At 43.0% G+C, this 27,949-nt stretch overlaps 1 protein-coding gene across 1 annotated transcript in view; it reads left to right on the forward strand.

Annotated features, from left to right (window-relative positions):
• ANK3 (ankyrin 3) overlaps positions 1 to 27,949 on the forward strand; it is a 354,620-nt gene that overhangs the window by 187,893 nt on the left and 138,778 nt on the right. Inside the window, exons 3-6 of the mRNA XM_064513712.1 lie at positions 18,904 to 19,005; positions 19,487 to 19,585; positions 19,970 to 20,068; positions 25,963 to 26,061. Coding sequence (XP_064369782.1) covers positions 18,904 to 19,005; positions 19,487 to 19,585; positions 19,970 to 20,068; positions 25,963 to 26,061 — 399 coding nt within the window. The remainder of the gene's footprint in view (positions 1 to 18,903; positions 19,006 to 19,486; positions 19,586 to 19,969; positions 20,069 to 25,962; positions 26,062 to 27,949) is intronic.

Here is a 27,949-nt window from a genome sequence, read left to right on the forward strand (position 1 = left end):
ATGCTCATGGGATGGTATAATGAAACTCTGCTGCTCTTTTTACTTTTTTATGATTTGGAGAGTGTAGAGTGCTCTTTATAGCAAGAAGTTGCCTTAATAAGTGTCATCTTGAGCTTCATTTTCACCCAGCAGCTTATTATGGTATTTCTGTGACCTTTTATGGTATGGGTTTTGCAAAATCATCTTTCTGTAGGCTGCAGGTGGAAGCCAAACCTTTCACCCTGTAAAATGAATGTATTGAAAAGGTGAGTTAATGCTAGTGAGGAGAAATTGCTGAAGTCTCACTAGTGGAAGCCACATGACTGTACCTTGAATGATGTCTGGTCCATTTTGGATAGCACATTTGGGTTTACCTAACGGTCTGTATTCCACTTCATCTCAATTATTCATATTCCCAGAAGAGAGGATTATTCTGGAGAAGAATACATTGATGTTTTAGCCCCAGGGTACTTGGAAGTTGGAGGAGCTTTAGCACTTGGAGATGAAAACTCCAGCTAAGGAATGAAAACACAACAAAAGTGCTTATCTGGGAAGTCTGAGGTGATTAGCTAGGCAGCATGGAAATATGTAACTCTGCTCTGATAATTGAAGGAAACAATATAGGAGTAAAAATGGAGTTTGAAGTGGGTTTGTAGATAGTGGTTCAGATTCTTTGGGCACACCACGCACACCATACATGTATCAGTTATTTTAGTCCCTAATTCTGAGAGCTTCTTGATCTGCTGGTGAAAGCAATATATATCGGGAAGGCGAAGCGCTGTTGGTGAGGAAACAGGGCCTATTATACCTGTAGATAGAGTAAATACTATAGCATTTTGACGTGTGTCTTTGGTGGGCATTTTGAATATCTGTAACATGCTGAACTCCACAGGCCGCAGCAGGGCTGGTGCGGAGGCGTGCTGTTCTCGGGTATTCGGAGACTTCCCCAAATCACTGCAGGCTATCCTTCAAATGTGATAGCCATTCGGTCTTTGAGGTTTGATTCCCAGATGCTGCTGAGGAAGAATAATACTCAGGATGAGATCACAGCCTTCCTGTTCACTCATCGGAAAGTCTTTAAGGAGAAATTTTAAATATCTCATAGCAGAAGTTATAGGATTTCTTTTTTAGTTCTGCAGAGCTTTAGATTCTTTGGGGTGATGGCAGATAAATATCCTTGTCAAAGTTGAGAAAGAGATCCCTAAGGGATTTACAAATTTTGTAGCTGCTTTCTCTTTAGGAACGATAGGTTCCAGAGGAACATGAAGCAGACTTTTGGGGGGAGAAGGGGGGAGAGTGTATCTTTCTTCATCTTGATTGGGTGATCTTGACTTAATGTATGGAGGATTGTTTTCCTATCCTTAATGTATTAAGTATATTCATTTTTGTGTATTATTCAAAGTGAATGTGTGCTACTGGTTCTAATTCTGTGGGTGTTTTCTAATAGCAGAAGAATTGAGCTGGAAGCATTTGAAAGGTATTGTTACAAACTTGCATAATATTTTCATGATGGTTGGCCATGAAGATTTAAATATATATATATATGTATACACAAATACAATTGTTTTGATGCTGTGGCTATAGATTCACAAGCCTTTTTGCTGTGGCTGTGCATTCAGTGTCCATAATTTTGACAGTTAAAGTAGAAATAAGTCTGCATTTTCTCATGGTAGTCCTTTAATAACCCCCTATATATGGGGGTTAACAGTGTAATGTGTCTGACGTGGAGTCTCTTCTGTAGAAAGAAAGGGTTTGTTCCCTGTCCGATGACCTCCATCAGACATCTCTTGCTGTATACAGTTTGCCCCTTTTCCGGCTCGGCACAGCAAGCCGCAGCCTGCGGGTCCCAGCGCAGCCGCCTTCCCAGCACATCCGGGTGTCGAAGCCATTGCTGCAGCGGCACTCGAGAGCTGCTGTTTTAAAGTATTAGCTGGGGCACACGTTACCCATTATTTTAGTGACTAGAACAGGATTTTAGATAATTGTATTCCGTATCTCAGGTTTGACCACTGGTGTCTGTGGTACGTAACTCTTCTAAAACTGAGGGCTTCTAGTAGGCATAAATTGTACAAGGGCTCATCTGTGCTGGTGCTGTTTGCCGACTGTTTGCTCTACGCAAAGGATGTCTGAAATACCACAGAGCTGTAAGTGCTCTGCTCGGGTGGGCTTCAGCTGAATCTGTACCTTTTGGAGTTGTCTGAAATGCTACCCACTGTAGTTTCGAGGAAAAAAACCCTTTTTCTTCCTACAAAATCTCGATTGGTAACTCCAGATTATAGTTTAAACTATTTCAGCTTGCCTTTCCCATTCTTGGGCTGATATTTGTATTGTTTGTATCTCGTATCAAACCATGTTTTTCTTTCTGCTGAATTCTGCCATGTGTTGCTTTGTCTGTAGGTTGCTTCCAAGCCAGTAATCATAAGCACTCCATCTGGTTTGGGAGCAGAGCAGGGATAATGTAAGGGGACGTTTCCACTATTCTGTTTGAAAGAATCCTCCATCTGTACCAAATCTGCCATTTTAATGGGATTGTAAAGGGTATTTGTTGGTTTTTCTTTTCAAAGAGGGAGGACATGGATTGTTGAGATTTTTTTTTTTCATGCGTATCTACTGATTATGTGATTGCACCCGAGGTCCTTTCTCCTTCCCGAGCTCAGAGCGACTACAGGAATCTGCAGTCTATGTAATTTGGGGGGCAAAGTAACACAAGGATCTTTAAAATTCTACCCAAAGTCTGTAACAAATTGATTTTGCTGTTAGTATTGAGCCTCTTTCTTTATTATCATTTATTAATTGCATGAACATGAGAAGTCATCTTGAATTCCGTAAAACTGATCCGCAAGGTTAAAGAAATACAGTGTCACTACGATTTATGAGGTGAGCTTTCAGGAATCAGAGCTGAATTGATGGATGTGAATGTGCTTAGATGACTTTTTTGGTGCTGCCAGTTCTTAATTTTTCTTGCTTTTTCTTTTCTTCTTCTTTTAATTAATGGAGAGAGAAATGGGCACCTTCTCTTGTGGGATTGTCAAAACATGAATCAGGACAGTTTTGTGGAGGTTAATAGGCAGCAGTCTGGGTCAGGCGTCCACTGGTCTCATCAGACTGATGTGAACTGTAAGAGCCAAAAGCCAGGAAGCGGAAAACACGGTAGCTCTGGCAGCCGGAAAGGCCGACGGGTGCTGGGCCGGTAGCTCTGAGCCTCGGGGCCGCGTGGCCCGTCAGAAAACAGGCACATGCCGGGCCTGGGTCAAACCCTTTTGCTCTGCAGCGCTTTGTTCCCCTTTTCCAAGCGAGCTGCGTTTTAGCTTCAGGAGAGCTGCCTGGCTGCCCTGTCCGTGTCTCTGGCCACGATGTCCCGCAGGTGTCATCCACTGAGTTGCACCTGAGGGCGAGGGGCTGCTGCCCCTAATGCCGCTCGTATTCCCAACTCAGCCTTGCGAGTTGCCCTAAAACTGTCCAATCAAGCGCCCTTATCTTAACAAAACAAACACCACCCCCCCAAAAAAAAAAACCAAAACAACCCCCTCCTCTTTGCGGGTTTTAAATCCTGATTCCATTGAATGCCATTACAGAAATGCTCGTGTTTCCTTGCTCCTTGTTGCTCTCAGGCAGATTTTCAAAGGCAGAAGGGTGTTTAGGCTCCGCATTCCTGTTCGGGGCCGGCTCCAGGGGGAGGTTTCCTTTTATTATTTTGAAATGATAGTTCTCTATCCTTAAAACAAATAATAATGCTAGATCAAAATTCAACTTTAGAAATTGAATATTTCAGAGAGCTGATGTATTGCTGTGGCAGCTCACAGTGACGATGTTGCCAAGGTAGCTGTGGTGCAGCTGACTGGGATGTCTACTACAGGGAGCTCTGCCACGGATACGTCGCGGAGGTAAATTCATTCCGACTGACTTGGTCATCAGCGTGTACTTAAATGCAGGCGGAAGGCTCTTCCGCCCCTGCAGACAGCTGCTAACTTCTCTGTGTTTAGTCAGTGGCAGAAGTGGGTCTTAGTCATAGATACTATAATGCCATAAGCAAAAATGTGCAGAAGCAGAGCACAGTTGGTAATAATTAGAGTGCATCTCCAGCGGCATTAATGAAATCATTTCAAGCTAGATCACCCGTCTGGGTGGCCTACGTTATTTATTTAGTGATCTTTTGGGGTCTCAAATTTTTTACCTTCTGAAAGATTTTACATAGATCAGCAAAAAATTCTGCAATATAACCTGAGAGCACAGAGTTACTATCCAGTGGCTGAATTCTAGTCAATGGAAACATGGACAAATGTTTCTTGAAAATACGAGGTGTATCTTGCTTGACAGAAATATTACCCTGTGTTCACTTGTGTCTTTTTGTTTTTTTCTTCATTTTATCCGTTTGCTGTTCTGTTGTATCAGTGTGTGATGTGAGATGAGAAACACGGGTCTGAGCATAGCAGCACATGCTGTGCAGGTTCTTGTAGTGAACTGAAGACATTTAAATTTTCTCTTCCTCAAAAGCAGAAAATTCTTTAGGACCACTCCTGATATCATAAGTAACTGCAGGGAAGCATGCAGAAAATTCCTGCCTTTAGAGGTAGCTTCCATTGCAAAGGAAGAGATCTGCTTTACTGAAAGCATGAACCTTTCTCTGGGCTTCCCTCTGAAGCAGAAGGATTTTGCTTTTGGTGCTGCTTTTAATTTCTTTAACTTAGGAACTCGAAGTATTTAGAGCCCAGCCTTTTAGTTCAGACAAATAGCCTCTAGAACCAAAGGCATAAATCTATCATAATTAGTCATCAGAAAATCTGAATAAATATAAAATTACCATGGAGTAGGAGGCAGGCATATGTGGCATTCAAAACACACAGAGTGTAAAATAGTGTTATTGTTGCCTTTAGAAAGAGTTGAAAGTAGTCTGCTTTCGAAAGAGCTGATAAGCACAATGACAAAAGCTCGTTTCATGAGCGAGTCCAAGCAGCGGTGGCTTTCTAATCAGCTGATTCGGCAGCTATTTTGGGTATGCTACAGATCACGATTACATACGCCGGGAATGATTGGAGGCTGCAAATACGGTAAGCCAGCCGGGAATCCTGGGACGCGCGCTGTTACTAACTTAACAGTCTTACAGTCGCTCGTCCTTTGCCATTTAAATGGTCAGGGGAAGTCTAACAAGTGACTGGGCTTAATTCTTCAGGGGGAAAAAAACAGCCAGCACTTCCTCAGGCTGCTATTTTTAGCAATGGTGCGGTGTCCAAAGCGTTAACTAATTGAGTCATCAGGTTTCACATTTGGCCACAGAAAATGGCAGTGGAAGAGGGTGAATGCTTTCCCGAACAAGTAAGCGCTTGTAGATTCCGAAATAAGAGTAAAATTTGAATTTCTGCTTTCTTATATTAATATTTTAAGTCTTTGATCGTATGAAACGAAGCTGGCTGTAGGAAGCGGTACGTCGAGGTCCGCTGGTGGGTTTTGTGTTCTGACGTTTGGCTCGCGGCGTGGGCGGTGGCGGTGGTCAGACGGTGCCCGGCGTTACTTGTGCACCCTGTCCTGGCGCGTCCCTGCCGCCTGCGCAGGGTGCTCTGCTGAGGACCCTTACGGAAATTAAAGAAACACTTTGTGATATTTCGTTCTGTGATCGGGGCCTTAAGTAACCTGAACGTGTGTGGCATGATTTTCTTAACTGAAATATTTTAGCAAATCTTATACATTATGGGAAAAAAAATGCTGAAATTATGTTTTTAAGGTATGTTTATCAAATAACCTCATTGATTGATCTGTAGTTTGGTATTAAGACTGAGAAAGGAGCCTGCTGCCGCGGTGCTAGCGGTGACCTGCCAAGAGGTGCACACGTACCCTCTGGCCGGCCGGGGTGGCCCCGGGTGACTGAAAGCTTCCTCCCTGGGGCACGCTGCTGTGAAAGGGCCTTCCCCGAGGAAGGCGCTGCGGCTCCCCAGCCGCCTGCGCTGCTCGTGTTGGTTAAAAACACACACACGCGCACGTCCTCCATGCTACTCTTCTGTGGGATTGAACTGCAGGGTTCCCAGCAAAGTCCTTTTTGTGTGCCGAGCTTTGCAGAAGCTTTGGAGAAGTAAAAAATGAGGTATCTCTTGAAGGCTGGGAAAAGTTATGGCAGTGTTTTCTTTAGTCAGAGCTATTATGGATGAAAATACGCAGCAGTTTATTGGCTAATTTGTGTCTTCGCAATTCTTCTGTGCTCTGAAAAAATACTGCTGTGAGCTCTCTCAAACGCGTGTGATGGGTTTTTTTGCTTTGTTTCTTTACTCATCACCACAACTCTGGGTTGTTGTTTCCCCCTGCAAGTGGTCTTCTCCGGAGAGTCTGGTCAGTCGCTGGCTTTACCCCTCTTGTCTGTAAATTCATTTCCAGCAGTCACTGCAAAACTGCAAACATGTTTATATTGGGAGTTCTTATCTCCTATAGGAGGAGATTTTGTTAGAGTTGGAGATGTTATGGTACTTGATCAGACTCGTGTTTTTAAAGGAAGGCAGAAGATGAGTCTCGAGGATGTTATTTGCGCGCTTCCATTAACGCTGTACCCTCAGCCTCTGGGACGAGCAGTGTGGCGGCTGCTGCTGCTCTCTGCGCCCTGCTCGTGCGTGCCGGCCGGGGCAGGCGAGCCAGCGAGCGAGGTGGCGGCAGCGCAGCCCGCTCAGCGCCCAGCCCCGGCTCTGTGCTGCCGCCGGGCCCTGCCTGCCGCCTCGCAGCCTTTCGCACCGGTCCCTGGCTTAGCGTCCGCTCCGTGCTTTGCTGAAGAGACAGGATCTGTCTGAAATGGGGCGAGCTGAGCTATGGCGCAGGGCTGCGAGGCAGGGGTACCGGGTATGTTTGTTTGGTAACTTTTCTCTTGTAGATGTCGTCTGTGGCAAATTCGACTTCTTATTCCATATATAGGTGAGCCTCCTAGAAGCTACTGCGTATGTTTTAGGGGTCAGTGAGAAACAAGGTCTCCTTCGTTGCTTGCTTACACTGTGGGTTTGCTAGTCAGAAGTGACGTCTTTAGGTAACGCTGTACACAAATGGCTGCTCCCGTCATTGAGTGCCAGGGGAGGTTACTGCGTGGGGCTGGTAGGTGGTACTGTTGGCTATAGCTTATTTTTGTAAATTTAGAGTAAACTGGTCTGCGCTTTAATGATTGAACTAAAAACTAATTCTAAATCTGTGTTTATTACAGGATTAAAGGTAAAGCCTTTTTAGCCCATTATGGAAAATGTTAATTCATTAGGGAAGTATAATTATCTTCTTCAAGTAAACAATGATGTGTTTTCCTAACGTTCTTCATTCTGACCGTGAGGAACAGTGTGATAATTTCCAGATGAAAATAAACAATTAGGTCTGGTTAAGGTGAAGGAAGTTGTTCAAATACTTCTGTTTTTCTTTTTGTCAGAAATCAGAAGTCCCTCCGTTGATGTGCAGCTCCTCAGAGTTTCCCGGCGGCTCAGAGCTTTTAGTTCAGGTGCCTTTGAAAGTGGCAAGACCCTAGTTCAGTCCTGTAACTGCCAAGTGACTGTGCGAAAATGGCACCGTCTACTCTGCAGTGGCCTATGTGTATATTCATTTTTTTCTCACTTTAAGAAGGAAAACGAGCCACGTCCCGTTTTCTTTCCCTCTGATCATCTCAAAGAACCCATACGATTGCGACTGTTCTCAGTCTTAGCTGCTCTTCTCTTAGGTAGTGTTTTCATCCTGTTTGCACGTGTACATCCTGATCCTAGGCTAAGACGCCAGCGAGCTAGGCACTGTACCAATGCGGGCCAGAAGGGCAGCAGTTGTCCCGGGGGAGTCCTAGAGTCCTGCTTCTGTCCCCAGACAGAACGGGGCATCTAGATCCAGTGCCTGATTCTAGTTTAAAACCGCTGATAGCGATTGCAGGGCTTTATCTGAGGTACAGTTTTTGCTCCCTGAATTTGGTGCTTAGGCTGGTAAAAAGCAATTTACTTATTGGTGTCTGGGGTGATTCTCAAACCTGGCACATGCAGGGCGAGGAGCAAAACACACTCTCTTTGTAAACTGCTTTAGGTTTGCCACGCGTGACGTTGAGTGCGTTTCGTATCGACACCGCCACCGAGTGACCTGGCGAAAGTTTCTGTGCCACGTTGGTTTCACGCGGACACGGCTCCAAGCCGCAGTGAATGTCAGTGCTGGACCAGAGAGGAGCAGGACAAACAGGGCACGCCGGGAAGGCCGGAGGTTGAGGGCTGGTTCTGCGAACAGCCCTGCTGTTGCCCTGCGGGTCGCACTGTACCACTGCCCACGTCGTACAGCATCACAGCCGGGGCAGGAAGACAGCTATTCCTCAGTATTTCTAATGATGGCAAACAACACTGTGCGTAATGTCTGTTCTGTTTGCGGTGCCTTGCTTGGTGCTTTACAGTAAAATGTTAGATTATAGAACGGATCTGGATTTCCTGGGTCGTGTCCGTTCCATCTGAAGAATCAAATGGAAAAGAAGATATGGCAGAGTATGGTCAGCAGGGAGGTTCAGCTCCAGGGGGAGAACGTGGTCGAGCCACCACAGCCACAGAACAGTCTCTGATGCTGTTCCTCGATAAGTCTCGTATACATCCCTGGACCAAGCTTAAAACTGTCTCTGGCAAGTTGCTTAGCTACTGCTTTTGAGAGCTGTTACCTCTCCTGTGTGCAAATGTCCTCGTGCATTAAAGAGAAGCACTAGCCAGGTTTTTCTCCTCCTGAACAACCAGAACTGCCTCAGCCAGTCTTTGGCTCCAGGGAAGTGCTTCAGCCCTTAGGTTTACTGGCTCCTTTGATTCCTTCTCATCCTACCAGGGCAGCTATATTTCACAGCAGAGCTACCCAGAGGTGTCAGGACAGGGTGTTCAATAAATGTTACACCTTTGGCTCCTTAAGGTAAATTGCTGCCATAAAGCTCACGTGATGCCTCTAAACCACATCTGCAGAATTGACTCTTACCAGGTTTATGTGCTGTGGTGCAAATCTTGCTCCTGAGGTCCTCTCAATACCTTGGGGCTCTTTAGATAATTTCCGCTGACCCTTCAGATCCTGTATCTGACATGAGCTGTATGGATTTCCCAGCCGGAGATTTTCTTTAACAGATTATTCAGGTGGGTGTGTTGGAAGAGGTTCTTTGCTTCTGACAGAGGTTGTAATTCCTGTTAGAAAACCTGTAAAATTGGCAATTACAAACCGATACAGGTGTGTAGGTGGATATAGGTGTAAGGGTCCTGAACAGAGTATCAAAAGCTTCTAAAATAAAGTAGCTACTCAAGTCTACAAAAGCATAAACTTTAATTACAAGCAGGATTTGAATTGCATGTAGAATAAATTGGTGTTTGTGTGTGTATTATTTCCACCTCAGAAATGGCTTAGCCAGTTATCCTCAAATGATCTTTCAAGTTAAATTCCTTCAAACTTTCAGGCAGACTTGGTTTGTGTTGAAGAATTATATGGATACGTTCAAAAGCAGGCATAAAATAGTAAGGTAGAAGCATAGCAGTTAACTTTTAACTTCATATCTAACTTTTCTGTCCTGAAAGTTCTTAATAGTTTAGCTGGTTCCATAGGAGGTTAAGTAGCTGTCTATAGTTTATATAGCTTGTTTACTATAATATGTTTAAGGACTATTTATGTGCATTATGCTTGCACTGACCTGCACTTAGTTCCACCTTCTTACCACTAGCTTCCACCTTACTACATCCGATTGGAGTATACTTACATAAATTTTTTTGCAAAGAGCTTATTTTGTCTATATAAAATCTCTCTCTCAGCAATATTATCTGATTCAGTTTCATACTACTGTTTTTTGTGATTAACTTCAGAGATGATGTATCTGAAATTATAGACAAATAAGTACAGTTTAAGAAACCTTCTGAGGAGGTTTGCTGAATTTTTTCCTTTCCTTTCTAGATGTTAATTCTAAAGTCAGATGCAAAGAGAGCAGGCAGTGAACTGAAGGACATAATCGATGTCTTCATTCAGTGATCTGAAGAATAGGACTTTGACATGGAAATGACTTTAAATTTGAGCCTGAGATGCACTGAATTTATCTCCATGCTCGTTGGGTGCTCAGTTTCTGAGAGAAAAATAACACGATTAGATCAATAGCATCTCATCTAGCTTGACACATGAGAGAGTTATTATCTTGAGGTGTATATAAACTTAAGAAGAAACCCTCTAAGCACATCCAGCCCTTCTCTAGCTCTCTGCGACTGTGGTAGCAGTTATGAAAGCCAGTGATTTATTTTATGCTTGTAAGTGTATGATGGGAAAACTGCAGAGGGTGAGAGATGAGTCAGTACAGACCCAGGAGTTTCTTCCCGGAGTTGGAAATAAACTTCCACAGGTTGAGGCTGTCAGAGTGGGGAATCTGCAACTTGAATTTTAGATGCTCAGATCAGTTGCCCTCGAGTATATCAGATCCTTTTCATAGATTATACATGTGAGCTGGCCACAAAGGGTCTGCTTCTCTGGCTGGTTAGTCACACTGTACTCCTTGAGTAATCTGGCTCAATATCATTGGGTTTATGGTCTCGAATAAAGTGTGTCCAAATTTACCATGTTATTGACATTCATCTTTTCACACAGGGCACTCTGATAGCCTGTAAATTTGAAATATAGGCCAAGTTCTTCATTACTAAAGGAACTGTATTTCCCCATTAAAAGGAAATACATTTCCCCATTTACTGTTCATACATGCTCAGAAAGTTGGGTAGTGTATGCTGAGCAGATGTACGTCGATTTGTAGTCCTGGAAAATAAGGCTTAAGCTTTTAGTCTTACTAGTTTAGCACATCCATACTAGCAAATGTTTCCATAACTTGTTTAGGTGAAGCTGCCCCATCAAACTTCTGATGTGTTTCAAAACCTCACCTGTGCAACCTGCCAAGCGTATTCCAAGTTGAGTAGACCCTCACCCTCACCTGCTGCTTGGATGTCGTCCCTGTGAGATTGGTTTGCTGCCAGTTTGGGTGTTTGCTATTGGGCTGGCACATGTTGGTTTTGCTGGAATGCTGGTTAATCCAGGCTGTGTCTGTTGTTAATATCCTTTAGTGTTTGCGGTAACAAATAAATAACACCGAGATGGTAGCTTGAGGGGGTTTTTCAATGTGTAACATTGAATATAACATCCCCATAACATGTGGGTGTTAGGGAAAGGTCTCCCACTTAGAACTGGGTGTCTAATTCTGTGTCTTTTGTGTCTTGGAAATCACATGTCTTTTGTACAAAAGCAAAAGAATAACAGTTGCTTTTCATTTCCATCCTGTCTTTGAATTTTCTTAGGAATCAGTCATTCAGGCATTTAAAGAGATATAGGGCTGACTAGATTTATAGTCTTTTTAAGGTGACTGCTTTTGTAAAGTCTGAACAATTTGTACAGCAGGAAAGCTGCATCATAGCTTCACAGCAGATTACTGTGTGTTATAACAAGCAAGCAACTCACTATAGACCTCTTAATGCTGTTAAAAGAAATAATAAATAGCTCTTGTATTGGAAATTTTGAAATGTTCTTGTGTTTATCAGCCTTGCCATTTCTGGGTCCTTTTCAGAAATCTAGTGCTTAAATACAGTTGCCTTATTTTTTAGCAGTAACAGTGAGTAGCACAGTCGGTATTTGGCTGAGACAGACTAACAGGTAGAGCGTTGCAAGCAGTATTGAAAATGTTATATACTAAATCTGCATGTCGGAGACTTACCTAGCCATGTGGTCCAACAAGGAAAGATTTCTTTATTTGCTTGGATGTTTTCCTGTTTCAGTCAAGATGCTGTTTTAGTAGGATTTCTAGAAAGATGGAGCTGAATCTAAAATTCATCTTTTAGATTTCCTTTTAGACTGCTTAACTGTGTGACTGCACATTCAGGTTGACTACCGCGCAGGGTCAGAGCCTCCGCTGTTGCAGGTACAGTTAATTATAGTTTCAGATGCAATGCTTGCACTAATGTAAGGGGTTTTGGTCTCCACTGTTGTGACCAGGAAGAGGGGGTTCACCCCGTCTGAAACCAGGGTATTTATTAACTTGTGGAAAACTGATCATAGTTACGTAGTTTGAACAGGGCCAGTTAATATTTTGACTGCGTTATCGTGTACAATACAAGAATATGGTCAAAGAAAGGTGATGATTAAGTTGCATAATAGGACAAACAATTAGAGGGAATTTTATTTTATTTTTGGCCAATAATTAAATCAGTTCTCATGCTGCTGTCATATTCCAAACAGCTGGCTTCCCTAGCCAAAGGATTTATCCTTGGAGCTGTCAGGCAGCAGGAATGGAGCTGCTCTTGTTGCCCTGTGGTTGTGTTTACGGTTGTGATCCCCAAAGCATTTCTCTGAAGGATAATTAGCCGCAGAACTGCAGATAGCAGTTGGCCCCAGGCTGTCACATTCTTATCAGAAAAAACACGTAGGATAGTCTGGTATGTGAAGCATGAGGACAGCCGCAGTCGTTTGCACAGAGAACAGATCATCCTCCCGTTTAGTGCAACCAGCCCCCTGTCTAATTAAAAAGGTACAAGCGAAATTCTGTAATATAGGTTTAGTTGTGAGGTAGTAAAGAGGGTATGAAGGATACAGCTGCTTGGAGAATGGGGGTGAAGGGTCTCCCCACGAAGATCATTTATTTCACATGGTTTAGATATTGCTGTTAACTGGCCTCTATAACTAAATTGAAATAAAATTTCATCAGTGAATGAGGGTACAATTGTTTGGAGGAAAACTCAAAATTAACACAGGAACAAAGACTAAGAGATGCTGAGGACCCCCATTTTCTAGTATAGTACTTGGTACCCATCAGAACTGGGCCTACTGCTAAGAAAAATGCTCTCAGTTGCAGTATTTCTCCCTTACCAAAACAAGCAAAAATGTTGTTCGTTTTCTCAGATCATCTCATGCTGCTGCAAAACTAGCTTTGTTAAACACGTTTCCAACTGGAAGTAACAGAAGTTCATCCCTTAAAACGAGGCCGCTGCCTGCCCCCACAACAAGCGTTAGGCATGGTTAGCATCTCTGCACTGGGACTCAAGCCAGGACGCATCCTGCTCCAGCACAATGGGAACCTGCTGGGGGTTTCCCTTCACAACAGCTACTGTTAAAGATGGAGTGAAAAACAAAACCCTGCTCTCAACATGAAAAAAGACTGGATTTTTAACTGAAAAAGAAACCACTGTAAGCAGAACACAAAGGAAAGCGAGATGAGCGTAATAAAAATACTGTCGGTGTGGGAGGGTGCCCGCGCATGTTGAAAGTAATGGCTTTGCACTTTGAGGGCTCCGTAAATAATAAATATGTTCTCAGTTTTCTGGAAGGCTCCTCTCTAGTCCCATCGGAAAGCCAGGCTAGCGCCTGAGCTGGCAGACACTGCAACATTTAATAATTTTTCTGTCTCTACTCATACTAAGTAGTCTCTTACTTCACTTGGAGGAAAAGATCCTGAATATGTATTTGCTAGTGTGAGTCAGCATCAGCTTTTTCCTGTTTTAAAATGGAAGCTTAAGATAATATCCAAGTGACTTAGAGGTTGGTCTTTCCTATAATAAACATGTTTTTAACTGTCGTGGCTTCTCCTCAAAACGTGACGTACGGGCCTTACCCCTGTACTCACAGGCCATGCCATCCATCATGAGAGAGGATGAGATGGGATGGGATGAGCCCAGGGTGGAGAAGGGCTGGGGAGCAGAGAGCGCCTGCTCCAGCCCTTCAGCCCTTCGCAGCGGGGTCCCTGGCGCGAGGGCCGGCAAAGCGAGCTCCAAGGCTGGGTAACCTGTTCAGGGCTGCAGGCAGCCCGCGGTCGGAGAGCTCGTCATCCTGCTTTACGTTCGAGGTGAATTCTTACAGCATAATACATGGAAGAGGAATGAACAAAATTTAAAAAAAGAAAAAGTTGCATTAAAAAACTGTTCACTAGCCAGTCATCTGCATTTATGCATTTCTTAAAACTAGAAGTAGTCTCCTTTCCAAGAAATACAGTGGAATAAAACAACAAAGTCATGCCATTTGTGGAGGAAAAGCTTGTTGTTATGCATACATCAATACCGATACGCTCATAAATCCAGTATTTCTGCAATATTATCTGAATAGCCATTCCAGAGCTAAACACTGTGCACAGGATCTGAGGTCTGTCTCTCCCAGAACCGAAACACTGGTAAGAATTTTCGTTGTAATTTGGATGTGCTTAGAGAGATTCCAAAGGTAGCAGCCCAGGGAATGCCGCAGGGAGCCGTGCGAGGCGTCGGGGGCAGAGCCCGAGAGCAGGGATCCTGGGCAAGCGCGCAGCAGCGAGGGCTGCGGTCTGTGGCCGACTGCAGGAACATCTAAGATGCAGGGTGTTTTGATGTATGTCCCGTGCCTGTTGTTCTCTTAATATTTGTCAAGACCGTGGAAAATCAAAAGCCAGCTTTCATCTTTGTTTCATGTTGGAATTGATTACAAAAAAACAAAAACAAAACAAAAACAAACCAGATCTGCAGAGGTTGCTAGCATGCAGAGTGCCTCTCGGGAGTATTGGGGTTTAAATCATAAAGATTGAAAGATTTTGGGGGGTTTTTTGTTTGTTTGTTTTTGAATCTGTTAAGGAAATGTCCTGTGAACATGCTGTCTCTTTGGAGCTTAACTTTCAGATGCCAGCTAGTGTGGAAGTGTGTATATTCGGAACAGATACCCCCTGAGGGAGGAGCAGGCACCTGCACGGATATTCTGAGAGATCCGCTGGGAATTTCTAACTAAAATCTGTTTTTTCCCTATCGTGTTTTTTAATGACTTTAACATAACAGTGCCTTGATCTGTCTTTGACATGGCCTCGTAAGCATGATGGCAATGCAGATAAATAATTAATGTTATTGTTATGCTTGTTCGATCTTTTAAATCCTTCAGTGCTTCAAGCCCCAGCTCTTAGAAGCTGTATCTGCCCATGCCGTCGAGAGGCAGTTGCAGGCTATGCCCCGGGTGCCGGCAGTCTCTGTTGTAAACAAGACGATGCGGATTGGCAATGACATTTTTCCACTCGACTCTCTTTTGGTGTTTAAAAAACAAAAAATATAAAAGATTATTTTGAATTTAAGCTAAAATAGAAATGTAAAGTTGAGAAAATCCTATATTCCAAAATATGAAACTGTTCTGGATTGGTGTTTTTGATCAGTTTTTATAAAGGGTTTTGTGCTGCCTGGGTGCAGCATTGATCTGAGAGTCATGAAAATGGTAGTTCAGGTGTCTCGTACCCTCGTTCACCTCTGTCAGCTGGATTTTGCTGTGGAGCTGTATCACCACGGCTCTGCCCCGGTCCTCTGCGGCCTCCCTCTGCCCGGCGCTCCCGGGTGCCGCGCGAGGTGTGGAGCCGCAGGGCAGAGCAGGGCCGCGAGGTGCCTGACCTCCACCCAACAGCTCTGCAAGTCAACCGCGCGCTAAACGTCAGCGGGCAGTAGTACCATTCTGTTTAACAAAATCAAATAGTTCAGTTCAGGATGACTGAGAAAACGGTAGGATATGGATTTCTTATCGCCTCAGTGCAAAATAAAAACATTGTTATTACGGTATAATTAGAAATAAACTTTGTGTAAAATGCTTTTTCACTGGAAAAGAAATTGAGATGGAAGATTTCTGTTGAGCTATAATAAACAAACATTGCTTAGACAACCAAAGATTGCATATACTGGCCTCAGTGATATTCTGCAGGGTAGGTTTATTTACTCAGGGCTTGGGGAAGGATGGGATTTGGTGGGTTTGAGCTGGCTTCTGCATTGAGGAGGCTGTCAGGGGTCGCTGGCTGGATGTGTGCTGCTTCAGGTTTGTTCTGTTATACACCATTCTCTGAGGATGGCTGTATTTGGGGAATTCAATAGGTTTGGTTGAAATAATAACAATATATTAATGGGAAATGACTGTAAACTGTAAAATGTCTCTCCTGTCTGCAGGTAACAGCAGATACCACTTAGAAGTCACCAAACGATATGTGCTTTCTTATTAAAATTGTTTGTGTTTATTTGTTTATTTTAATTCAGAAAGGAGATTAGTGACCCTTATGCTTAGCTGTTGTAGAATTTGGATAAATGCTCACTGGTTGTTCTGCTTTCTGGAAATGGATGGCTTTTAAAAGAAGGTATTCAGGTCACTTTGCAAGATAGGAAAAGCTTATCAGCCCTTCCTTGTCTGTGTGAAGCTGAGATAACGTCTCAGTCGCAAGGAGACTGCAGGCTGGTCCTCCCTCTGCTCTCCAACGTTGCCGCTCGTGTCTGCCCGAGGCAGAGGCTGTGAGTGATGGAGAGAGTCCCGGCAACCCTGTTGAACCCCTTTTGCGCGATTGTGCAGTCTCAGTTAAAAAGCTCTTATCCCCTCCCTGAAAGTCTCCGCGTTTGTGCAGCGTGTCCCAGAAGGGGTGACCGCAGCCCGGCCTGAGGCCCTGGGAGCTTCTGGCAAGGCCGGGAGACTGGCTTTGCCTTCTCCCTGCCGGCAGGCCTAGGGGCACGCTGCGGCCCGGCTGCCAGCATAGCTCGGGCAGTCTTGCACGCTAGCTTGCTTCACCTTCAGGTGACAACAAACCTCTCCTGCGGAAACCAGCTCGTGCCAGTGAAGTTCAGGGGGGCTTGTTTTATCCCTGGTGTACTGTAAATGGGGAACAGTTTGTGCATCGGTTGGCAGCACCTGAGCTAGCTTGGTTTGAAACGTTTAGGCTATCCCTGTGCTGGGAGCGTGACCTGACCTTTGCCTTTGCTCTCGGCAGAGAGCAGGCACCTCCACCAGCAGTCCTTAAAAGAGGCAGGCATTGCTCTTCCCCCACGGTGTAACAGCAGACAGCTATTAATGTGCGTGTCAGCTATTTGTCATTCCTTCTTCGTTTGTTTATATGCTCCATTTTGCTTGAGCAAATAGAGAGGTTCAGAAGCTTCTGAGTAATAGCGGTGTTTCTTGTCTGGTGTGAATTAATGTGGCCGGCTGGCAGGGGTTTGCCGTAGCAAGCTGCCCTGGTGCGGCCCTTCCCCACCCAGGAGCAGCCGTAAGCAGCTGACGGTAATGAGTGTGCCCCTGCTGACTGCGCCCAACGGGCAGGCCGTTGCGCTGGGACATAAAAGGCTGCCGGGCTATTAAGTCCTCCCTCATACCTTTGGTAATGCCGATAAAATGCTGACCTGTTTTTTACCCCAGTGGCTGCTGTTGCTAAGCACTGAGAAAATGACCTATCTCCTGCAATAATCTGCATCGCACAGTTCAGATGCTCTTCCAGGGGAAGCTGTTTGACTGCATCTCCCAAGGCAGCTATTTTCCCCCATAGTCTTTGCCCTGTAGTTTATAGCCGCACCTTGCTTTTGATAGAGCCTAATGAAGCAGTGGTATTTTGGGGCTGTGTTGCTGGAAGCACGTTAGGGAAGCTGGTTAGTAATGACCAGCATGGCATGCTTGGAAAATAACGATTATGAGCTGGGAAGGTTGAACGCTAGTAATTTACTGTCACAAAGTGCAATGCCACGTGCAGAAACTCGGAAGAAAATGAAGAGTCCATAAAAGAATGATTCTCTCCTTGGAAGAGAGAGCTGCTTGTATTGAAAGTGCTAGTAAAATATCCTTGTAGCATGTGCTGATACGAAGAGGAAGATAGACTTCATACAACTTACCATTTTGCTGTCAGTAAGCCCGAGATTGCTTCGTCCTGCCCAGCCAGGTTACTTCAGGCGGGCTTTGGAGGCAGGGCTTAAATAGAACAGCCAGTTCGCAGCAGCCGTAGTGACCAGAGAGGAAACAACTCTGTAACAAATCCAGAAAATTGGGAAAGAAAAAATGAGTTAAGCACTGGATAATTAACTGAGCATTGGTGGCAGGATGTCTTATATTTCTCTCTTCAGTTACTTCCTTTAATTTTTTTCTCAAACAGTTTTACAGTGCTTATTTAGAACCCTAAAGGATCTTAAAGCACTTAAAATAGTAGTGATTTAACCCTGTGATGAAATGATACTGAGAGAAAGCATGACAATTTTTGTTATGCCAGTGGAGAAGAGGGCACAGAAAGATGTATTGACTGCCGATGATCTTGGAGGAAGCCCTGGAAGAGATAAAAACAAAGAATCTATGATTTGTCCCTCTTGAAAGCTAACCCAGTTCATTCCGCTTGCTCCAGGCAGGATCAGCATTATCTAAACCATCCTCGGTGGATATTTGCATAACCTGTTGTTAAAACCCTCCGGGCATGGGAATTACTTTCAGTGATCTCTTTCATGGCTTAACAGTCCTTTCTGCCATCCTTACATTCAAGCTGCAGTCATCACAAAGCAAGTTTGCCATCTTTAATCGTTTGTAATCTTTAAAGCAAGGTCTGAAAAAACAAAAAATGCGGTAAAGATAATGACACTGTTCCTAGGGATTTTTGATTACTTTGCTGAAATGTAGACAAATATTGCAAATAAAATGTGCCATAAAGTGAGGGAGGATGGAGGAAACAAATTGTAATCAAGTCATTAGACTGTTCAGTGCCTAGAGCCATGTTTTTAATTTGGATAGTCCAGTCCTTCAACATTGTATATTTTGAGTTTTTAAATCTGTCATGTGAGATTTTGCCCTACTCGTCCAGTCTGTTCAGTTTGGATGCTAAAGATGATGTGGCACTTTTTGAAAGAGCAGAATGGTTTCCATGGAGTCCTACCCTGAGTCTCAACATTTTTGTCTTGCATGCTGGGTACCAGATGTTTCCCTGGCTACTAGCCTTGCATGTTAGACAGTGCTGCATAATTCACATTTATGTATGAAGTCAAATCTTGTGCTGCCTAGTCAGGCAGACAGCCCTATTTATACCAGAGGGAGTTTGCATAAGCAAGGAGGGCAGGGTTTGACCCATATTTGATAAGGCAGTTTGGGATCCTTTCATGTCTAGTTGCACATACGTACAATATGTTGTATCATTAGTAACTTCTTTGCCAAGGGAATATGTTTCTATACTGTGCTTTAATTTCTGATGGGATTTTTCTTTTTTTCTTCTAGTCTGACACAAATGCAAGTTACTTAAGAGCTGCTCGAGCTGGCAACTTGGAAAAGGCTCTTGACTACTTAAAAAGCGGAGTGGACATCAACATTTGCAATCAGGTTAAAGAATATTTTGATCAAATTTGCTGTGTAAACGCTTCTCTCTCTTTCTCTTTCTCAAATCTGTCTGTGTATTTGCACTGCATGTCAGCAATAACAAGTTCATATTTTGATGAGCCTTGTTTACATATCTTATCCAATTAAAACTTGTATTTTATCCCTTACCAAGACATCATTCCAATTCTACTTGCAGAACATTGTGCTGTTCAATATTATCTTTTATTCCATTTATATTACATCAGGGCATAGGATAAGCACATAGAGCTTAATATGCCAAAGCTACTATATCCTGATTTGATTCGTACTTTTCGGTACAATTTAGTTGTTCTGAAGTTCGCATAAGAATATTTTTTGAAAGAAGTCCTCTCACTGGGATGTAACCATTTATCTCCTGATACGTTGTTAGCTACACTGGAAAACCTATGCCAATCTTTTCCATTACATTTCTTTTTTTTTTGTTTCCTTCTTTTTTTTTAATCAGAATGGGTTGAACGCTCTCCATCTTGCTTCCAAAGAAGGGCACGTAGAAGTTGTCTCAGAACTGATACAGCGAGGTGCCAATGTGGACGCAGCGACAAAGGTCAGCCGGGACTGTCTAACTGCTCTCTTGCTCACACCCATCCCGTGAGCGCAAGGTGTCGGCCAACTGATTGCAGACATCGCTGCAGCAGTAACTGCATGTTCTCCACTGTTGTTGTGGTCTCGGGAATTGTTTACTAGCAACCTTTTAGATTATAGTAAATGCCACAGGTTACTAGTGATGAGATTTACTCAACAAATTGTAGATCCCTGTCTTGGTTTCTGTCCATGTCTTCCAGAATAACTACCTACTGGAAGTATTCACTAAGAGTATTTCATCCCAAGAAATACTATGCTTTAAAGTGCACCATGCTCTTGACAGTGTTGTCAGGTATTCAGGTTCAAGTTTTGTACTCTTTTCAAATGTCACCATCTCTCATTTCAGAAAGGAAACACAGCATTGCACATAGCATCCCTCGCTGGGCAAGCAGAAGTAGTCAAAGTGTTGGTTACAAATCGGGCCAATGTCAATGCACAGTCTCAGGTAAAGTAGTATTTCTCACTTTGGGACTATCAAAAGTATTACTGACATACTACAATCTTTCTCCCTTTGTAAACTATATTGTTAATAAGTGCATGTGGTAGATCTCATCTCATTAATGCTGGCTCTGGAAAGTAGGGTTGGGTAGAATCAGTAAGATGAATGTGATCCTGCTAAAGTCAAAACCCATTCCTCTTTGGCCGTTCCACACATGTAGGGAATGGAGGACAGGTGCAAGGACAAAGTTTAAACACACAGCCACCATTTTATTAATGATCCAGGCATTTTAGTGGGTCTAGTGCTGAGTTCATTTCCCCCCCCCTTGTAAGTCAAAATCAAAACTTTAAATCTTTCCAGCTCTTCTCCCTTTCCCCTCCCTCCCCCCTGGTCCTTGCCAGGTGGTCAGGGAGTTGCCCACCTCATTCATCGAAGGAAAGAGCACGGAAATAACACAGAAATAACATTTATATTTTAGGTTGTACGGGAGCCACACAGATACCTGGAGAATAAGAAAGCAGTGCCACAATCAGGGCTGACTGTAGGATAGTAAAGTGGTTGTGTAATAGGGAGCACAGCAAAGCATTTACCGTTCAGCCTTAGATCTTCCCTGCAGTGTCCTACTAACTGCTAATTGTTACATAGTCAGAAGAGATGATGATAAAGCAGGAGAGTTGGAGAGAACTTGTTCAAAGGAAAGAGATCCTGTTTCAAAGTGATTCAGTGTTTCAGGCCAAATGGATTTCTTCCGCTCTCCTTGTATAAGGAGGTACTACAGGAATGTGCAGAGCTTTTAAGTTTGGTCAAGACCTTTGAATGAACATTTAGGCCAATTACAGAAAATTTGAAATAGAAGGGAAAACAGTGTTGCTGTTAAATGCAAAGAAGCAAAATGAAGCAGAGAAAAACTGTCTGAAAAAATCAATAAGGCACGGATTGCTGGCAGCTGTGCAGATGTGCCGTGGGAAGTATCCCTGCTTGTCTGCCTTGTTCCTCTACTCTCCCCTCGTTTATTGGGGTTTAGGTTAGTAGATGGTCTTCTCATCTGGCCCAGTATTGCCATTCTTTTGTGCTGTCAAAAGGTGGGTATGATAGACAATACTTGTTGAAAGGAGAAAATTAAAAATATACATTTTAAAGAAACCTGTTTTTCTCATGATCTCTCAAATAATATGAGAAAAATATTTAATTGAATCTATTTCAATAATATTAGTTATTTATGATTTATAGTTAATGTTTCATTTCATATTTCCTTCACCTGGATAAAGAAAATAGGCTAGTCAGTTCCACTCTCTTACTCTTATACTAGCTAGATACCACAATATTTGGCTTAAGGCATCATAGAGTTTTAATTTAAAGAGCACAGAAACAACAAAAAAGCAGCTTTAAGTAAAATCTTGTACAACTGTTAGGAAGTAAAAGAACGCAGAAATATTTCTCATGATTTTTCCTGTTGAAGAAGGCAAGATAGCTATAAAAGAATCTTTTCCGATTGTGTTTTAGATTGTGGATTCAGCCCTGAAACTAAAAATAATCTGCAGTTGTAAACACCTTATGTAACTGCATTGTCCATACACCCTGAGGTTTTGCCACATGTTACCCTAATTTTGCTAACTGATGAGAATAGAAGATTTTTGTCTTCTTTTTTTCCCTCACTTGAATGTCTCTGAAGTCTTTGCTTGAGAGACTTGTATATTGGTTGTTCCCTACCGGTACCTGGGAGTGAGACACCTCACGTGGGACTTGGGTCCCTTGGCACGGCCCCTGCGGGCCTCAGAGCTCCCTGTTACTGGACTGCCCCTAGACCAGCTTCATCTGTGGGTCAGATCATTGCTCGTAGCCTCCTAAAGCTTAGAATAATGTTCTGTGAATTTGGCAGGTCCATGGAAAGACCACCCAAAGATTTTTTTCTGCTTGTTTTTCATTTTGATGCTGACCCTGTTTTTTGTGAGTTTGGCTTTTTCTCCTCTTCCCTTGAAGCTAGCAGCTGTACCCTGCTGAAAAAAACAGCTCTAGGAATATGAGGCCTTCTTTAACCAAATATTCATGTCCTTTAAAAAAAAAAAAATTTTTTTTTACTGAGTCTGAATTTTGCACCTATTCTCGGGGCTGTTTATTATCATGGAAGACAACATGTTTTCATTAGGCTGGTGGTCCTTTGGTGATTTCCATCTCTCTTTTTTTTTTTCCTCCCCTCTTTTCTTTTAGAGAGAGAAGAAAGAGCAAAGTGTGGGGGTAAAGATGATGAATACCCTACAATAAATTTGACATAGGAAAAAGCGTTATGCTCTGCCTCCAGGTTCTAATAATACTTGGTTCTGAGAAATTCTGCCTATTAATTATTTTCTGAAACTACTAATTAGGAAATGTTTCCTGCTTGCTTTTTAAATGTGAATGTTTAAAACTTAAAAAGTGAAGCTTAGTTTTCAGCTGAGTTAGTAAATAAGTATTGATTATGCCATGAGATGATAGGGAAAAAGTCAGACTCTGCTGTTCACTAAAATAATAATCTGTAATGTGACATATCAGGCACCTCAGCAAGCACTTTCTGGGCTCTTTGTTTTTCGTTAAGCAGAGTTTTAGCTAAACTGTCAGGCCTTGGTTCTGGAGAGTGCATTAACACATTGCTAACTCTAGACTTTGGCTCTGGTGGTACTTCAGCGCCTGCTTTATGCTTGTAGCGATGCTTTTCTGAATGGAGACCAAATTATCAAAACACCAGAACAGCAACAGACCTTGCAGATTGTGCAAGCCTCGTAAACATGTGGTTTCACAGCTGCTCTGTGTCTCGGTGGTGGTAAAGTTCCTCTTGGACCAGACACAGAATTCGCCTCATTTCCTTTCTAACAGCTCTTCCTTCTGACCTCCTGTTTCTCTGCTGTCCATGAAGTCTGCATGCTTGACCCCAGATCACCTGTGTTCTCCTCCGTGGCCAGTGTCCGATGTGTGCCATGTGACTCTCCACCCCATTGCTGTTAAAGTCAGATGTCTGAGCTGTTTTTACCATGGCTAGTGTAACAGCCATAATTCACTGCTATAGGTCTTAGACTGTGATTTCCCTTCATCTCTGCAGAGTCCAGAATGTTAATGACTTTTCTTTGTTGCAAATATATGGTCAAACTCTCCTCCTTCTTCTCCCCCTCCTCCTCCTCCTCTCCTGCAGAAATGTTTGCCCTGACAATGTTTGCAACCCTGACAGTGCTGTTACTCACTTGGCCAAATCCACGTCATATGGGAACACTTCCTGAACTACTACTTTATTTAAGCTAGATTAAATATCTCTTTTGTTTTACCTGCTATTTTTAACTATCCCTTATCTCATATTTTAGACTGCTTGTTTACTTCAGAATTGCATTGACTCTTTGAGAGTTGGATGAGGTCTTTATGGAATGCAGGATACTAACTTTGGGTCTCCTTTTTTGCATTGGAACCACAGAGTTGATATGGTGGGGCCGGCCCAGGAGCTGTACTTGGTTGTTTATCGCGTCCAGAGTAATACCAAGCTTCTGTCTTGTTTTTGATCGCTTGGTGCCTTTACGACTTTCAGACTGCTTCCTCCACTCTCAAAAGAACCTCGATGTCAGGGAGAAGTGCTTTCTCCAGCAATGTTAAAATACGCTCTCTGGGTTTCTTCAGCTCCATTTTATTCACGTCACACACACTCAACCTTTCGCTGCCTTGGCTGTGTGACAGGAAATCTTCAGTGTTTGAATAGGAAGCGCTAAGAGGCAGTGTAAGTGCTGAACTGAGTGTTGTTTTCTCAGAAGTTAAGTTGGGGAGGTGGGATGTATCTGGTGGTCTCAGGCAGGTTCGCAGGGGAAGCAGGTCCCTAAGATCGCGGAAAAGGAGGCAATCAGGAGAAGCTGTCTCCCAAACACAGACTTCTGGTCTCAGTATAAACAAAGAGCCTGGCTATAAGGAATGGTTTGAGCCTCCGTTAAACAGTAGGCAGAGGTGGAGTCTGTATCAGGTTTAAATGTAGACAGACCTTATATTCTCTTTTAGGCTGAATGGGAACGCTGAGGGGTAGCTGAACCCCCTTGCCCTAGTGCTAACGATAATCTGTGACTGTGTTGTGGCTGGAAGTAGATGGATACCAGACAGCACCACTGGTGTTTGGTACCAGCGCTATGGCGGTACCACCATGTCCATCATGCTCGTTTTACGTGTGCTGCAGACTGCTGTTGTGCGATACTAGATCACAGCGTGTCTCTGATCTTTCTCCGGTAGCCCCAGAGCCCTGGCTGGCTGGAGCCCCTTCCTCGCCCCACTCCACACACGCCTTTTCCCCCTCATCCTCCCAGGACCCCCAAGGAACCACGGGTAGGTGCGGTGCAACAGGGTTATGAGATCTGGGGGCTTGGGCAGGAGCAGTTACTGGAGGAGGTTGCTACCCCTGCCGCAGCTGGCTCTGGCTGGAGTGCTGTCCCAGACCGCCCCTTCCCGGGACGAGTCCTGGCTTCATGGAAACTGCGAAAAGGCAGCGAGAGGCAGGAAAGAGAGGGCCCCAGCAGAGCCCACCGAAGCCTCAGTGACCTCCTGCCTCAAAAGTTTAACAGAGTCATTACCCGTGCTGGTCCCATAAGGAAAGGGATCAGGCAAACTCTAGCAGAGGTACGTCTGACAAAAAGGGTATTGCTGGAGTACGAAAAGGATGAACACACTCCTAACAGAGGAAGAAGGGACTGTTGTTCTCATTGCAGATGCTGCCTTGGTTGTTTCAGCATTACTGAGCTATTCTATCAATAGTATATGGATGTTTTATTTTGTAATATAAAGTTTGTTTGTTCACTGTTTGATTCTGTTGCACTGAGGGACATGCAATGCTGTGTGACAACCACGCAACTTCCAAGTGCAAATCGGCAAGTTTTATAAATCCCTGTAGGGTTATCTTGAACCCAGGACAGGTTTTGTGACTTCCTTTTGTTGTTTTTCGATTTCTGAGTGATTTCATCAGTGCTGTGAATTTCCAAAATGCATAGATCAATAGGGAAGAATGCATCCCCTTAATGTTAACACCCAAAGCAAAAGGAGATTCAATCGCTGAAAGACAGTGAGCTGTGTACAGTTAAGGCAAAGACAAAAGCATTGGCTGTAAAAGGAGTGCACTTGCCAAAGAATGAGTTAAGCTCTGCAGCCTCTAATACTTGCATGGCATTGACTGAAATCCCTCACTTGCGCATAATTTGAGAATTGCTTTAATGTGATCGGAAACACTGATAAACCTCTGTTTCAAACCACTGAGAAGTGGTGATCCTGAGATCTCCTGGTACCTGTAAGGAGGCAGCGAGGTGACCTCAAGCAGGCCATGCGCCATTTCAGCTCTTTGAGGAGACAAAAAGCAGAAGTAGCAGGGAAGAGCGAGAGAGAAGTCAAAGCTGTTAAAATAATGGAGAGAAGAGAAAACATTGGGAAAGTATTCTGAAGAGCTGTTGCCCTTGCTTTTCTTAGAGACTTGTGTTATATTTGCCTGTCCAATTATGCATGTCCATTGCTACAGCTAATGTACGAGACATCATAACTCCTCTCTACCAAATGTTTTTTTCAGACTGATTTTTTAATCTGAGTTTATATTTGAATTCTTACTCGGCTGGGGGAATTGTACCTAATCATCTGAAAGATTCTGTCACGTCTTTTTTTAATAATATTACAGTTCCTGAACACTTCACCTGTCTTCACTTAAGTCAGTGGAGATCTTGCCATTAACTGGCATATGAGCAGGCAGTTTATTTGTTTCCTCCTAATCCACCTGACTTCCCCAGATCTCTGGGATGTGTGTGTGTATGTATATGTACATATATACATGTGTGTGTGTATATATATATGTGTGTATATATATATATATATATAAATAAATAAAATGTTTGTGGAGTGTTTACACTTTTGTTTTCCTATTTCAGAATGGTTTCACTCCGTTGTATATGGCAGCCCAAGAAAACCACCTGGAAGTTGTTAAGTTTCTTCTTGACAATGGTGCCAGTCAAAGCCTTGCTACAGAGGTAAAAATTCAAATTTTACACTGTGTGAACAAAGTAAAACGTGCTTCAGCAGTTATCCTTGACAGCTTTTATCAAACTAGTCTTTTAAATACAGAATTACAGACCAATAAAATATTCTCTCTGCAAAGCATGCTAATGAATCCTGAGTTATTGGTTTGCAGCAGTTTTAACTATCTCTTACCACCTCTAAAATAAAAAGAACTTTAACTAAAAGCAGTTCTAAAAATAGATGTATTCTTAACCTGAAAGACTCCCAGCTATGATTAAGTGCTTCAGCAGGGGAGCTGCATGCAAGATATAAAAGCTCTCTATGGTTTCATTAAAACTACTGGGTAGAGCGATGCTGAGGACAGCCATAAAGCAAGAGGAACTGTCTATCCACTTTGGAGCCAGCTCTGGGATATCCAGGGAAACCGCAGGCTGGGCTTAGTGCTTGGAACATTTTCTGAGCTGCATTTATTGCCATGTTGATGCCCATGCTGTAGTACCCAGCTATCCCATCTGGTCTTGCAGTGATAATTTCAAGTGGACAGAATGATGCAAGGTCCATCCTCGAAGGTGTTCAGTGGTCCTTCTAGAAGAGCACTTTTATTTCTTGCCACCAGGAAGAAATTCTGACCCAAATAAGGCAACCTGAAAGGAAAAGGGAAAACATTTGGAGAGATTATAAGAATAGCAGATGTTAATTTTCTTAAATGTACTGTATTGAGAAAAGTTTTCAATCTGATTAATTTTTTCAGTTATCTTTATTCCAAGATTTGGCAAAAAATCTCTAACCTTTCATTAAATTCTGACTGATGCATCTGAACTGAATCCATGAAGGAAATAATGCATATTTCAGAAAGTCTGACTTCTTGTAAAATATGAAATGCAAAATTAGTTTATTTCATCACTATATGTTATAGTATCACTGTATAATAATGTGTGTATGGAATTTTTATTAGTCTCTTCTGAAGTCAGTGCTGTAAAAAAAAAAAAAGCACAAATGGATCAAAATTATGTTTTGAAAATCACTAATAATTAGTTTTAACTAGAGGTATGCATCAGAAACTGCTTTCTGGAAATGCACAAATAAGTCGAGAAATACCAAAATGAAATATTTTAAATCTGTAAAATTAATTGAAAATTGTGGTTTTCAGAATGCTGATTTCTATTTCTTTATATAAACTCGGAAACAATAAGTCATGGGACCCCCCAGAGACCTACAATCCAATTATGACTTTTGAAAGTATGTTGGTCATTGTATCATTTTCTGAGACTACATGTATCTAAAGTTGTGCATGGGTGCTTTGTTCTTTTTCTTCTGTATTGTTTTTCCCTGAAGCTTGGTATGTCAGCTCAGACTGAACTTTTCTCCCACTCAGCCTGATGATAAGGTGCAATCTAATTTTATCCATGGAGAATTCCTGTGAAGATACCAGGCGACAAAATAACGTAGCCGTCATTGCCTTACTTGTTTGTGATAGTTGTTTATAAGAGCTTTTTTATTTTCTCCTGGCCAGAGTTTTAATATAAATCTAATTTATCTTCATTGCTGTAAGTGTAAAAGCCTTCGTTACTATACTATAGCCGTGTAGCTAAATATTTAATAATAAAAACCTTTAACAGAGCTGTTTTAATGGGGGAAAAAAATAGAGCCAGCTGTTTTCTTTAAATCATTTTTATTTTGGTTATTTTTCTGGGGTGGGGTTTGTTTGCTTTACATTTTAAGGGGAAGTTGCTAACTATAGAGCTAGTGGCCTAACGATCCGCGCCGCAGTTGCTCTTTGCGGACTGGCCTGCTCGGGCAGCCCGCGCGGCAGACGCGCTCCCATCCCGGCTCGCGCTCCTGCTCGCCCTGGCCCTGGCCCTGGCCCGGTGCCCACTCCGTACGGGAGCTGCTGTGCTG

This window comes from Dromaius novaehollandiae, chromosome 6 (genome assembly GCF_036370855.1).
Source record: "Dromaius novaehollandiae isolate bDroNov1 chromosome 6, bDroNov1.hap1, whole genome shotgun sequence".
Taxonomy (NCBI): Eukaryota; Metazoa; Chordata; class Aves; order Casuariiformes; family Dromaiidae; genus Dromaius; species Dromaius novaehollandiae.